The sequence below is a fragment of the Zeugodacus cucurbitae genome, chromosome 5 (genome assembly GCF_028554725.1).
Source record: "Zeugodacus cucurbitae isolate PBARC_wt_2022May chromosome 5, idZeuCucr1.2, whole genome shotgun sequence".
Classification (NCBI taxonomy): domain Eukaryota; kingdom Metazoa; phylum Arthropoda; class Insecta; order Diptera; family Tephritidae; genus Zeugodacus; species Zeugodacus cucurbitae.
The window spans coordinates 15186180-15201075 of NC_071670.1; the positions used below are offsets into that span (position 1 = coordinate 15186180).

The 14896-nt window shown below is 39.0% G+C and overlaps 4 protein-coding genes across 5 annotated transcripts; 2 read left to right on the forward strand and 2 right to left on the reverse strand.

Moving 5' to 3' along the window:
- The first annotated feature begins 1867 nt into the window (after nt 1–1867).
- LOC128922045 (platelet glycoprotein V-like) lies at nt 1868–3212 on the forward strand. The gene has a single exon (XM_054231389.1). It carries the CDS (start codon nt 2512–2514, stop codon nt 2944–2946), a length of 435 nt encoding a protein of 144 aa, XP_054087364.1. The 5' UTR covers nt 1868–2511; the 3' UTR covers nt 2947–3212.
- On the forward strand, nt 3153–4420 carry LOC128921960 (protein toll-like). Its single transcript, XM_054231041.1, has 2 exons — nt 3153–3252; nt 3318–4420. The coding sequence occupies exons 1-2, from the start codon at nt 3153–3155 to the stop codon at nt 4418–4420; spliced, it is 1203 nt and encodes a 400-aa protein (XP_054087016.1).
- Nucleotides 4421–5080: 660 nt separating this feature from the next.
- LOC128922043 (protein toll-like) lies at nt 5081–14339 on the reverse strand. Of its 2 annotated transcripts, none has more exons than XM_054231383.1 (2): nt 14199–14339; nt 5081–7926 (listed from the first exon to the last, which is right to left on the reverse strand). In XM_054231383.1, the coding sequence occupies exon 2, from the start codon at nt 7850–7852 to the stop codon at nt 5096–5098; it is 2757 nt and encodes a 918-aa protein (XP_054087358.1). In that variant the 5' UTR covers nt 7853–7926; nt 14199–14339; the 3' UTR covers nt 5081–5095. The 2 variants fall into 2 exon arrangements, with proteins under 2 accessions (XP_054087358.1, XP_054087359.1); XM_054231384.1 differs by having other exon boundaries at nt 14288–14305.
- On the reverse strand, nt 7940–14159 carry LOC128922044 (protein toll-like). Its single transcript, XM_054231385.1, has one exon. The coding sequence runs from the start codon at nt 11892–11894 to the stop codon at nt 9207–9209; it is 2688 nt and encodes an 895-aa protein (XP_054087360.1). The 5' UTR covers nt 11895–14159; the 3' UTR covers nt 7940–9206.
- Nucleotides 14340–14896: the final 557 nt, after the last annotated feature.

Sequence of the window (14896 nt, forward strand, 5' to 3'; positions counted from 1 at the left end):
AGCTTGCATTCTCGCAGCACTCTACCTCGTGAACTATTTTTACTAAAATTACAAATGGGCGAATCTTCCTATGCCAAATTCAATGGTAATTTTAAAACGGAATGTGCCGAACGACCGCCGTTTAATAGCATCACGGCAATACCTGACGAAGCTACGGCAACTGCTACTTTTTGGTCTTTTCTGACGGACATTAATAATAAGTTAAGTAAAAACGTTTTTCCAGTTACTCCTGGTGCATCGAGAAAGAAGAGTCCACCACTACCGATTGTTCTGGTGTTTCTATCGCTCTTCTAGTTGTCTGCAGTGCAGCTTGTCTTTCTAAACGAACTCGTGCCTGAAGAGGCGTTTCAGCTGCTCTCAAAACTCTTTGTCGCTCTGCTTGTTGTTGTCTTCTCAGCTCTGCGTGAGCCGAAGTTTCTTGATTTGAATGAATTTTTGGATAGACCAGATTTCCGCTTTCGAGGCATTTAAAAAAAAGCAGAGTAAAAATTAACATCAGCGAGTAAGATCTAAAATAATAAAGTAACAGCTAACCACAAAAATTACGGATAACCTCAAAAATTGGAATAGTTTTATACTGCATGTATAAAAAAACTGCTGGTGTTTCTATCGCTCTTCTAGTTGTCTGCAGTGCAGCTTGTCTTTCTAAACGAACTCGTGCCTGAAGAGGCGTTTCAGCTGCTCTCAAAACTCTTTGTCGCTCTGCTTGTTGTTGTCTTCTCAGCTCTGCGTGAGCCGAAGTTTCTTGATTTGAATGAATTTTTGGATAGACCAGATTTCCGCTTTCGAGGCATTTAAAAAAAAGCAGAGTAAAAATTAACATCAGCGATTAAGATCTAAAATAATAAAGTAACAGCTAACCACAAAAATTACGGATAACCTCAAAAATTGGAATAGTTTTATACTGCATGTAACGACAGAAGAAAGTCACAATAAATATAGAAATATTATAAACAGTTGAAACTATATTCAATTAAATTTGATATTTTCGTTACCGCCATACAATGGGACGGTATTACAGTATTCAGGGTTGAAACTTCATGACTGTAAAACTTCATTACTGAAGTAGCTACATTTGACCAAAGTGTATTCAACAAAGTGAACTAAGTATTTGACATTGCTTCCATGAGTTGTTTTGCCTAAGCAGAAAGTATTCGGCATTTTCTTTTATTCATTTAAAAAATATTTTTTTTTGGTTTGAAATTTGTTTACTTTTGAATTTCGAAATTTGAATTTTTGAATAAATGAAATGATATAAATAAATGTATGGGTTAAATCAATGGCAACAAACATGTCACATTCGGGTAAAAAATTGTGATATGTCATATACCTAGTTCACTTTGTTGAATACACTTTGCATTTGACGGTTTTTTGAGAAACAATTGTTTTACCTTTCGTAAATTTTTTTTTTAATATAAAGTACCCTATGTTGCTTCTAGTACCTTCAAGAGTATATGTACAAAGTTTCATGATGATCGGTTTAGTAGTTTTTGCGTGAAAGCGTAACAAACAAACTTACATTCGCATTTATAATATTAGTAGGGATTTGGATATATACTATAATTGTAAAGGAACACTATACAAATGGACAGAAAAAAGTATTGATCTAAATGGATTTGAATAATGAATTGTTATAGATTGAATAAAATAAAATAATTGATAAATTGAAATGAATAATTATAGTATATATCGTACGATTTTGTACTTTTTGGCACGTTTAATCCGTAGTATATCTCGTTTATTGATCTTTTTTCTTTAACATAGCTCTGGGTGATTTCCAAAAAACTGTCGATTAATTGAATTGCGATAGACCTGTTGAAATATACATGTTAGACACAATGAAGCGCCATTTCTTGAGTAGAGATATCAGGGTTGCCACATATCGGGAGCGCGTTGTCGACTCAGCAACAAATCTGTAATAACGATATGTGTGATTGCACCTCCAATAGTTTCCAGTGCCGCTTAAAGACTAAATTTAGTTTAGTAAATGTAGAAGCCAGAATAAAAAGATTGGACAAAAACGAAAAAGAGTTCGCCACCGCGTATGAGTTAAACATAACTTGCGCTTACGTTCTGGAGGATCTAGATGTTGTGCTAACTAAGTGATCGCACAGAGTTTTATTTAAAAAAATGCGTGGAGTACCCCACCATACTGCAGCAACCACATATAACATACGAAGGTACTGTGGAATTCATTAAATACTTCGACACACCGTCTCAATTTTTCAATCAAACGCAAGGTTTGCAGAGGTTGACAGTGCCAGTGAAGCTGACATTACCCCGTTACCGCACCATTTATTTCACAATTTAACGAATTTACAGCATTTGAAATTGAAGATTCTTTGCACGCTTCCGGAAATACGTTATCCGGTCGAGCTTTTCCAAACTCTTTTCAATTTGGAAACGCTTTCCATAGAGCTTATAGCGCTGCAAACATCCTTACGTGACATCCAGCATTCGCATTTTCGCGATCTAAGCGCACTAAAGCAATTGACATTAGAAGGAAATCATATGCTGGCGCTACCCGCCGAAATCTTCACGACCCTACCGGAATTGAGATGGCTAAGCTTGCGAGGGAACAATCTAAGAGTGTTGCCGCGCGGTTTGCTTCGCCTTCAGCGCAAACTACTGGTGCTTGACTTATCAGAGAATCATTTAAGCGCATTACCCCAAGGCATATTTGACAATACGCCCCTACTCTGTGAGCTCGACCTCGCGCAAAATAGATTCAGTGTGCCAACAAATATTATACAAAATGTACATGCGCTAGGATATATGCGCAAACTCTATTTGGGGTACAACGATTTCGGGTCAATTTGGGGCGCGGGTATTTACCGTAATCACACACTTTTCACACGCTCCTATATAACCGATGCGCAATGGCTGAGCAATTTTAAGGAGATGGTTGGCGTCAAATTGGACCCAATTATACGGAGGTGGTACTGAGAAATAATCGATTGGCATACTTTTCGTTAGACTGGATTGCAGCCGCGGGCGTAAGCTGCCCCTACTACATTGATCTCGCAAACAATCACATAAACCATGTAGATGCGATTTTGTCGCCGTCAAATGCAACTTGTTGGCAAGAAGTGCACTTGAAAAATAACCCGCTGGTGTGCGATTGTGAATTGGCTTGGATCTACAATACAAATATGCTTAATCGAGCAGTTATATGGAAATGTGATTTGCCGGTGCGCGTGGCTGGCTCCGATTTACAAACTTTGCAACGCGATGCCCATGGTCACCTGCCTGGTGTCCGTCGAAATGCGGTTGCACGAAACAAACGAGCGCGCTACTCATCAATTGCACTGCGGCAGATTTGCAAGCACTTAATCAGCTGCCGCGTCCCGAGCAGTTGTCGCTCACAGAGACTGTGCTCGATCTCACGCATAACCGATTCCGCGAGCTGCCGTCAAATGCTACTTTTGGTTATGCGAATGTTACGCATCTATTTGCTGCTAACAATCGGTTAAACACCGTGTTGCCCACGCATTTGCCACCTGCGCTGCGGACATTAGATTTGCGAACGAATCAACTGGAGGATTTAAGTGAGAGCTTCCTGCGCGTCTATCTCAACGAGAGCGCTACATTAACAGCGCTTTATCTCTCTGATAATCCCTGGCTGTGCAATTGTTCTGCAGAGCTTTTGTTGTACACACACATACCCGATATCGAGGAATTGTTTTGCGCAAATCTTCCCAACGTAACGCTAGCGAATGTGACGTTCACAGATATTTGTGTGGTATCCAGCAGCAGTTGGACTTTATTGGTACATCTACTGGCTAGTTTTCTTGTAATACTTACGCTCTTGACTTGTATTGCACTGTACTACAAGTATGAATTGGAGCTGAAGATTTGGTTGCATGCACATAACGTGAACATTTCTTGTTGCGGCATTGACCAGCTCGACTGCAACGCAACTTTCGATGCCTTCATCTTATATGCGCACGAGCAGTCGGACTACGTCAACCAGATACTCGTGCCTGGACTCGAGCAAACGGCGCCTCATTTTCGTATCTGCACACACGAACGCAATTGGTTGGCGGGCGCTTATATACCTGAGCAAATTGTCGAGTCGGTTGCAAAATCGCATCGCATGATCATTGTGCTCTCGCCACATTTTGTCGCATCGCTTTGGACGCGTATGGAATACAAGATGGCACATCAGTTTGCTATAAAACGCGTTATTATTATTAAATATGGCGATATTGCCGATGTGTCGAGTTTTGACAGCGAGTTAAAGGCTTATTTGCGTATGAATACCTATTTGGAGTCGGAGGATCCGCGATTCTGGCAGAAACTACGTTACGCAATGCCGCAATGCAGAGGCCAAGGTCGGAAACCCGTTATGCTCGAGGTGGGCAACAGAGTTTACTTGCCTGCACAAGTGGAGCGGAATCAAATGGCGATTAAGAAATAAATGCGAAGAACCAAATATAATTTCAAATTGTATTGTCACAAAATATTTACGTAACTCATGGAATGTGAATAAAAGCTTAGCAGATTTATGATTTATTATTAGAATCAGATTTTTTTTTAATTCTTCTCAATGTCGAACCTTCCTTGTGTTTGTTGGCGTGTGCGCTTTTCTACACAGAGGCGGGTGCGTATCTTAGCTGCTACAAGATTGTGGTCCGTATCGATGTTAGGACCACGAAGCACATCAAAAACACCGGAGACATGTCGTCCATCTATCACAACATGATCGATCTGGTTGCGAGTGATTCGATCGGGGGACAGCCAAGTAGCTTGATGGATTTTCTTATGCAGGAATGTAGTACCTCAGGCTTAACTGCATATACATTTATACCGCCTTCTCAACTTGCTTTGCTTAGCTTGTTTTCTGGAATATGCTGATACATTGTTATAACAGTATAATACCCTGCTATCTTTCCTTATTATATTATACTAGTCTTACAGTATTATACCAGTTATGTGTTCGATTCACCACCACCACGATAGTTGATTGTGCTAAATACAAATAAGACTGATGAATGAAATCCTTATTTGTAATGCCAGTTACCCTCACCAAAAATGCATCATAATTGATAAATCAACTGTTTGTATATTTATTCATATATTTTATTGAACATAACTACATGTGCAATTCACTTAACTCTAGATCTTTCTGCACATAGATTTTTCTGCTCACATCTAGCATGCCTGATTTCCTAACCACACCAAATTTATGCGGCAGAGCGTAGCGTAGTTTGGGCCAAAATCTCGTGTCACCCCATTCTAGATAGGTATTCAACTTCATGTAGGCCAACAATTCATTATCCAGACGCGTCGTATCCGTAAGCTCACCATACTTTATGATAATGATGCGCGCACGTCCCTCATTCAAAGCGCACTGATGCGCGGTACGAAACTCCATGCGCCCCCAATCCGATTCGATGAAGTGTTGCGAGAGCACAATAATCGTGCGACACGATTGTTCAACCGATTCCATTATTTGCTCGGGTATATAGACGCCGGCCAGCCAATTGCGTTCATGTGTGCAAATGCGAAAGCGAGTGCGTCCCTGCTCCAAACCCGGTAACAATACGGTGTTGACAAATTCTTGGTCTTGATGTGCATATGAGATAAAAGCGTCGAATGTTTTATGCTTATCCAACTCGTACTCTTTAATGCAACACAGAAACATATTGTGAGCGAATAACCAAATTTTCACCGATAACTTGTATTTATAGAAGAGCGCCACAAGCGACAGTATAACCACGGATGTGCTAAACATGCCGACAAGTGGCGCAACCAGACTGGTATACAGGAAGGGTGTCTTACAAATCTCCTCAAAGCGTGCGTCCAGTAGCGTCACATTAGCGAAATTTGCGCACATTAATCTGTCGGCATCGGGAATGCGCGCACGTTGCAAGCGCACGGTACGCAAAAGCTCCTCTGAGTCGCAATCGCACAACCACGGATTGTCGCCAAGGTATAATGCTTGCAATGTTGCGCTCTCATTTAGGTATGCGCGCAGAAAACCGACACTCAAACGCTCAAGCTGATTGTCGCGCACATCCAACAGGGTCACATTTCGGGGCAAATGCGTTGGCTGCAAAGCGACTAGCCGATTGTGCGCGGCATAGATGTGTGTCACTTCCGGATAACCCAAGGTAATATTCGTGGGTAGTTCGTAAAAGTTATTGTGTTCAATGTAAAGTGCGCTGCTGTTGAGCGAAAATTGCGCGGGATGTGGCAGTTGCGTAATGCTTTCAAGACGCGCGTTGGTGCAATTCACCACAAGCGCTGGTGTATCATAGCTGCACTCGCAGGCTGCCGGACAAAAGGATGGCGCCCAAGCGCAGATCTGATTGCGTTGCAGCTGTCTGAGTGACTTACGCGCTAAAGGCGCCGGCGTGGCACAACTCCAGTCAACATCTTTGCTCAGAAAATCGCTGCTATACAACCAAGCCAATTTGCAATCGCAATGCAAACGATTATGACTCAATTTCAGTGTATGCTCACACTTGCCTGTAGCGCTTGATGGCCGCCTAGCAGCGTAAATATTTTGTATGTTATTGTGTGATAGATCCACCTCATAAGGGCACGCTAAACCATCAACTCCGCTAATCCAGTCCAAGTTGAAGTGCGTTATGCGATTTCTACTTAGGTTAATAACGGTAATATTAAGTTTACGTTCATTGTGTGTACCTTGCTCAATTGTCACATAGTCAGCGAACGCGGGGACTGTTGCTGGATCTCTTATATCCCTACGTGTTAACAGCGTACGATTGCTGTATATGCCCGTACCACAAATACTCGTGAATGCATTCGTTTCCAAATCGAGTTGGTGAAGATAGTGCAGCGAGCGTACCGCGGCAATGATATTTGTAGGTGTGTGGAAACGATTATTGGATAACTGTAACTTCCACAACAACTGTGTGTGCTCGAATAAACGCGAGGGTAGTGAGGTTAAAGCATTCATACTCAAGTCGAGTATGACCAGTTTGTGTTGCGCAACGAACAAATCTTCGGGTAAAATTTGCAGCCCGTTCAGACTCAAACTCAAATGGTTCAATTCATGTAAAGTGTTGAAAACTGTTGGATTAAGCATACCGAGTTGATTTGCATCCAGCAGAAGACTCCTCAACCCTTGACACTCACGAAAATGTGCGCTCGTTAAATTTCGTAACGAGGTGTGTTGCGAATTCAGCCGTTCGTAGTAACCCGTTGTAGAGTGATACACATAAAGCGAGAGTATTTTTATAGTTTTTAGACTATGAATGAGTTCGAGTGGTAAGGAAACCACCGGCGCGTCACTTACAACGATCAGTTGCAATTCTCTCAGTTCCGTTAGTGGTTGAAAAAGTTGCGTTGGCACTCCAAGCTCCCTATTCGACGTTGTTACATTAAACACTAACCGCAACAAACCGTTTGTATGCGAAAATAGTTGCTCAGGTACCGTTACATCAACCGTAAATGACACATGACCCACGTAAGTGATATTCGGACGTCGCAACATGGCCGGCAATTGTTGACAGTCAGTCAGCTCGTAGTAGGTATCGGCATATTCAAATTCATGCGTCACTGGACTCAGCAACGAATCAATATTTTCGGTCGCTCCTTCACAGTTCAGCGTAATCTTGTCTTTTCCCACGTCCCAAGAAATAGTAAGTGTCACAGCACCATTGCGATCACTCAAGTAGCAATTGATTACTTCCTTTTTGCACTGGCATTTATTTTGATAGCAGCTTTTGAAGGCATTTTCGGGCCCATTTGGCTTCGGCTTCAACTTCATTAGTAACGACTGTTTTGTTGTAGGGAAATTGGTGTATACAAAGTCAGCGTATAGTAAGCATAGCAAGAGTTGCAGTAGCAAGTTTTTCTTCTGCGTTCGTTGGTGAAACATTCTAAAGTGTTCGAATAAATATTTTAAGACATCCGCGTAGCATTCCAATAGTTATCTGCAAAAGCGTGTAAAAGCTGAAAGTAGAACAAGTAAAAAAATAACATATTTTATGACACAATCTAAGGGTTGAGATTCCGTATTGATATCTATGATATCAAAAAAAGCTTCAGCACATGCTCCAGCTCGCATACAACCTGCAGAAGAAGTTCATCAGTCCGTATTTGTTATCATTGAATTTTCTAATACCGTTTGGTTCTTCTTAAAAATGCATTATTTACTGTTTATCTTTCGTTTCGATTTTGGTATTAACTGTTTAATTTTGTTTGAGATGAGTACTATTACAAATTACAATAGATTATAAGGAATTAAAAGGACCTAAGTTGAGGTGGAGAAACTAAGGAACTTCCTAAATTAATTCTTCACAAACCCGGTTTTCTTCCTACGATATGGTCCTACTTATATTCTGAAGAAATTTTAAATCCCTTGTTTCGCTATAACCTTTAAGCAGTTCATATCGATTACAGGGAAATCGATTGGAGAGCTCAAAATACCCAATCGGTTTGATAAATTTTCAAATGTTCTTAAATCGGTCGGTCGGTCTATAAGCACCCGATAATAGGTCATAGCTCCTTAAGAAACCAATGAACAAAATTAAAGAAGATTTTGGAGTACTTTTTGTTTTTATTTCATATAATCAGGGATGGGTTTTTAAATGGTCAAGTCGATTCAATAAAACCAATTGACATACATATAATTTCTATGAGTATTTCTCAGTTGATAACGTTATTAAAACCGCTGACTCTTTACGAGTTGCTGGATAATCATTCAGAAATCGAAAAGAAAGTTATCAGAATAATTTGTAAAATCTTCGTGCATTCGTTAACATCTCTGAAGGGGTTTGCTCATTTGGATATATTTAGATAAATGGTCACTTAGATGTCAATATCGGTCTTTGCAAATCTGTGTTGAGTATATTGGCATACGTTGCAGTCGCCGGTTCTCCCCCCTTAAAAACAGTAGCCGTTGCAATCAGTTAGAAAAGTGTCTGCACTATCTCTATAGATCTGGCAGTATAAAAATCCACTATAAATATTTTACGCCTCGCAAAAAAATAAAGCGTTCAATCTTAAATGTGCTTCGATTTCTACGACAATTGAACCTGCAAAAGAAATATCAATTTGGCATCATTCTCCGATACCCAAGATAATTAAAAATTTTGAAAACAAAACTAACTCTAGTAATAACAAAATTATTGATAAATCATAAATTCGCTAAGCTTTTATTTATTTTCCATGAGTTACGTAAATATTTTGTGACAATAATAAGATTTTAGTATACACTTGCTTCTCCGCATTTAATTCTTAATCGCCATTTGATTCCGCTCCACTTGTCCACATACGTAAACTCTATTGCCCACCTCGAGCATACCGGCTTTCCGGCCTTCGCCTCTGCGATGCGGCATTGCGTAACGTAGTTTCTGCCAGAATCGCGGATCCTCCGACTCCAAATAGGTGTTCATACGCAAATAAGCCTGTAACTCGCTGTCAAGACCGGCCATATCGGCAACCTCGCCATATTTAATAATAATGATACGCGCACGTCGCTCGTTTATAGCAAACTGATGCGCCGTCTTGAATTCCATACGCGCCCAAAGCGATGCAACGAAATCTTGCGAGAGCACAATGATTGTGCGACGCGATTGTGCCACCGACTCGACAATTTGTTCGGGTATATAAGCGCCCGCCAGCCAATTGCGTTCGTGTGTGCAGATGCGAAAATGAGGCGCCGTTTGCTCGAGTCCAGGCACGAGTATCTGGTTGACGTAGTCCGACTGCTCGTGCGCATATGAGATGAAGGCATCGAATGTTGCGTTGCAGTCGAGCTCGTCAATGCCGCAACAAGAAATGTTCACGTTATGTGCATGCAACCAAATCTTCAGCTCCAATTCATACTTGTAGTACAGTGCAATACAAGTCAAGAGCGTAAGTATTACAAGAAAACTAGCCACTAGTTGCGCTAATAAAGTCCAACTGCTGCTGGGTACCACACAAATATCTGTGAACGTCACATTCGCTAGCGTTACGTTGGGAAGATTTGCGCAAAACAATTCCTCAATATCGGGTATGCGACTGCGGTGTACGCGCAATGTGTACAACAAAAGCTCTGCTGAGCAATCGCACAGCCAGGGATTATCGGAGAGATAAAGCGCTGTTAGCCTAGCGCTCTCGTTGAGATAGACGCGCAGGAAGCTCTCACTTAAACGCTCCAGTTGATTCGTTCGCAAATCTAATGTGCGAAGCGCAGGTGGCAAATGCGTGGGCAAGACGGTGTTTAACCGATTGTGTGCCGCAAATAGATGCGTAACATTCGCATAACCAAAAGTAGCATTCGACGGCAGCTCGCCGAATCGGTTGTGCGTGAGATCGAGCGCAGTCTCTGTGAGTGACAACTGCTCGGGGCGCGGCAACTGACTAAGTGCTTGCAAATCTGCCGCAGTGCAATTGATGAGTAGCGCGCTCGTTTGTTTCGAGCAACGGCATTTCGACGGACACCAGGCGGGTGACCATGGGCAGAGTGCATCGCGTTGCAAAGTTTGTAAATCGGAGCCAGCCAAGAGCTCCGGCTTAGCGCACTTCCATATAACGCGGTTCATAAGCAAATTTGTATTGTAGATCCAAGCCAATTCACAATCGCACACGAGTGGGTTATTTATCAAGTGCACTTCTTGCCAGCAAGTTGCATTTGACGGCGACAAAATCGCATCCACATGGCTTATGCGATTGTTTGCGAGATCAATGTAGTAGGGGCAGCTGACGCCCGCGACTGCGATCCAGTCTAACGAAAAGTATGCCAATCGATTATTTCTCAGTACCACCTCCGTATTATTGGGCCCAATTTGACGCCAACCCGCCACATACTTAACCATCTCCTCAAAATTGCTCAGCCATTGCGCATCGGTTATATAGGAGCGTGTGAAAAGTGTGTAATTGCGGTAAATACCTGCACCCCAAATAGACTCGAAATCGTTGTACCCCAAATTGAGTTTGCGCAGATTACTTAGCGCATGCACATTTTCTATAATATTTGTTGGCACACTGAATCTATTGTGCGCGAGGTCGAGCTCACAGAGTAGGGGCGTATTGTCAAATATGCCTTTGGGTAATGCGCTTAACTGATTCTCTGATAAGTCAAGCACCAGTAGTTTACACTGCTGGCGCAGCAAATCGCTTTGCAACTCTTTTAAACTGTTCATGCGCAAGCTAAGTTTTCTTAATTCTGGTAAGGTCGTGAAGAGTTCGGCGGGTAGCGTCAAAAAATGATTTCCTTCTAATGTCAATTGCTTTAGTGCGCTTAGATCGCGAAAGTGCGTATGCTGTATGTCACGTACGTTTGTTTGCAGCGCTATAAGCTCTATGGAAAGCGTTTCCAAATTAAATAGTGTGTGGAAAAGTTCGACCGGATAACGTATTTCCGGATGCGTGCAGAGAATCTTCAATTCCAAATGTTGTAAATTCGTTAAATTGTGAAACAAATGTTGCGGTAACGGGTTCTTGACATAAATAAAATTCACTGGCAATGTCAAACTCTGCAAAACTGGGGTTTGATTGAAAAAATTTGGTGGTGTCTCCAAGTATTTATCGAATTCCACAACACCATCGTATGTTATATGCGGTTGCTGCAGTATATCGGGATATTCCAAGCAGTTTTTCAAATAAAATTTTGTGCGATCACTTAATGTTATAGCTGGCATCAGATTTAGCACTACATTTAGATCTTCAGGTTCGTATACGCACGTTATATTTAATTCATATGCGATAACGTACTCTATTGTTTCGTCTGCGTTCAACGCGTATATTATGCCTTCGACGTTAACTAAACTGAATTTACCCTTTAAGCGGCATGCAAATCTATTGTAGGTGCATTCACACATATCGCTGTTGCAGATTTGTGGCGGCATCAACCGCACACACCCGATATGTGGCAAGCCTGGTAACACCATCAATGTGTAAAGAGTTATGAGGATCAAGTAGTGGCGATTCATTTTGTCGAATTTTTATATATGAGTTGGGTCTACACTAGTCAGCTCAATTAATAGACAGTTTTGTGGAAAAAAAAACCATATGCTATGTCAAGAAAAAACAGATTAGTAATTATGAGGCACTATGGACTAATATTAACAGTTGAATATGTTTTGAGCCGATAGAGAAAGACAGCCGAGACAGGAACTAGGAAACCGAAAGAAATTTTTTTCGACCGAGCTTTCACGTTCGTCAACGTTAAAGTGTATTTCGTGGATGAGTTCGGCCACATACCGACGATCTAGAAATATTCGTGAAAATAATATTTTAACTTCTTTTACAATACAGTTGATCTCCTTTTTGCACAGTTAACTGGGACAGTAAATTACTCGTGTAAAAAAACCGTCAAATTTTTATATAAAATTGTTGGGACCAATTTAAGAAAAAGAAAATCGTGCAAAAAATATAAAATATGTAATAAATACATGAAAATCTATCTATTCATACAGTGAGGATTTACACTGTTGTTGTTGTTATAGACTTTTCAGGTATTATATGTTTGTATATTTACATATTACTGTTAAAAGGAGCAAACAACAACTATTCTGGGAATGGTAAAAAAATAATACATTTCAAATTTCCGGCATTAATCGCTGTTTCTTCTTTTGTCTTATTTCTTCATACAGCTTCATTTCTTTGTTTACGTCTTGAAATTGTTGCAACCTTTTCACCGGCTTTCAAATCTAGAATTTGTATTTTTTAGTTTAAACCTAATTTAGAATTTATTATATTCTATTAACAACAATGGATTTGTGACGTATTGACGTATGGAATTTGGATTTTATTGCAAACAAGTATACAATTCAAATAAAAAATTCGTGTAAAAAAAGTAAAACCGTATAAAAATGGTAACTGGGAAGTGTACAAAAACACCGGGTAAAAATAAAAGAAGAAAAGAACCGTGTAAAAAGGAGATCAACTGTATTTTAAACAATAATTCAGCGAAAGACGTTTGGAATACGTTTATTGAAATAAGCAAACTTCTGGCAACTTTCCTCATAAAATTGTTTAAATATTAGACTTTTAAATATCTTTGAGCTTGCAGTAGAAATGTTACATTTATTTAATAAATTGAATTGTAAAAAATCCCATCAAGAGTGTCTACTTAAGCGATCACAGTTTAAAAAAAATATAGTTTATTAAAGAAATGCATTAATTAAGTAATGTAATATGAAATATGTATTTTAATAAAAAAAAATGTGGGACATACCACAATATTTAATTACATTATATTTATAACATTATATTATATGGCAACATCATGTCAGCAAGTCCTACTTAATTCCAGGACTGCTGAAACAAATACAACACAAAAGGGAACTGCCAATACATACTCAACAGTTAGGTGCAAGTCCGCCTGCTGTTATAAAACATAGCGCGTAAGCTTTGGCAGCTCTATTTGACAGCGACCGCGTGCACATCAAATAAATCATTAGTCTAAATATCTAATGTCTTTGGTGACCATTATCACCACACCAAAAATAGTTTATATGGCAACGCACCTCAAAAAAATTTCAAACTCCCAGGCTTTTGAAACTTATAGCCTTAATAAAAAAACATTTGCTGATTGATTTAATTAAAATGCTTCAAACAAGTGGCAGCTCTTTAAAAAGTTTTGAATTAAGCCGTTTTTTTATTTGTATATTGTAATTTTAATTTATTTCACAAATGATTTAAATTATATAAAAAATCAATCAGCTCATTAATTGTGTTTTTATATTTAAATTTTTATTTGATGAATTTTATTCAAAAAAATTTGGGACCGTGCCAACCCTTGAAACTATAAAATTATTACATTTTTATTCAAATCGTTTCTGTCTGTTGCAGATAAGCATATAAAGCGAACGTGACGGAATTTTGTTGCGTAACACAATTTCGTTGCATATTGTAATTTTGATTTATTTCACAAATAATTTAAATTATATAAAAAATCAATCAGCTTATTAATAGTTTTTTTATATTTTAATTTTTATTTGATGAATTTTATTCAAAACACAAGTGGCAACTCTTGAAACTATAAAATTATTACATTTTTATTCAAATCGATGCAGCCTGCATGATTGTCTGTTGCAGATAAACATATAAAGCGAACGTGACGAAATTTTGTTGCGTAACATAATTTCGTTGCAGTTTCACTTCTAATGTTAATTATTGCTATAAAGTTTCATGGCAGTTGTAAATAACGATAAATACATCCATGTATACATATGTATACACTTATATATGAATTAGTATAAATTCGTAAGTAACTGTTCACGTTTGCTTGCCTCAATATGAATAGATGTATGTATGTATATACATATATTATATCGATTAAATTTAATAAACTTTTCTATAAATTAAATAGAACAGCCACCTGCGGCACACTCGTTCACACTTCAAGGCAATTTTACACTTCAACACTCAACTTACGACTGTTCACAAATTACCCACTGCATTGATTTGCCGGCATAAAATAGTAATAGTCTCTGTATTATTACTATATATGTATGATTTGCATCTGTGCATAGAGCAAAGCACTGTTTCGTAGTGATTACGGAAATTCCACGTAAAAACATGTATACCCATCTAGTAAATAATGAATGCATTCAAAGAAGATGTAACGCACACCCACAGTGTTGGGGAAAATAATACAATTGGTTAGCAGTGACTGTAGAAAAATGCTTTATTTGACGCATACTTTATGTAAGACTATCCTTTTCTGACATTAATTTTGTAAATATAGTACTTGTTTGAAATTTTTGTTTAAAGATGGTAACTCTATTGCGAACTTAATTCTAATTATACTAAGACCAAATTATTTTTCGTGTGAAATTTAGCATATATTTTATATAAAATTTTATTTAGTATTTTTTAAAGGCAGGCAAATTTCTGTTTTAAAATATACGACTTATTTTGCTCAATTAAATTTTTTCGATAGGTGGTAACTCTATATGAAAATATCCCTAAATTAGTCGTAACGACA

Bases quoted from the DNA above. Each gene is read 5' to 3' on its own strand.
- LOC128922043 (XM_054231383.1), bottom strand. From the start codon at position 7,852: ATGTTTCACCAACGAACGCAGAAGAAAAACTTGCTACTGCAACTCTTG.
- LOC128922045 (XM_054231389.1), top strand. From the start codon at position 2,512: ATGCTGGCGCTACCCGCCGAAATCTTCACGACCCTACCGGAATTGAGA.
- LOC128921960 (XM_054231041.1), top strand. From the start codon at position 3,153: ATGCTTAATCGAGCAGTTATATGGAAATGTGATTTGCCGGTGCGCGTG. The intron at 3,253-3,317 runs GTGTCCGTCGAA...GCACTGCGGCAG, and splicing joins TGCCCATGGTCACCTGCCTG to ATTTGCAAGCACTTAATCAG.
- LOC128922044 (XM_054231385.1), bottom strand. From the start codon at position 11,894: ATGAATCGCCACTACTTGATCCTCATAACTCTTTACACATTGATGGTG.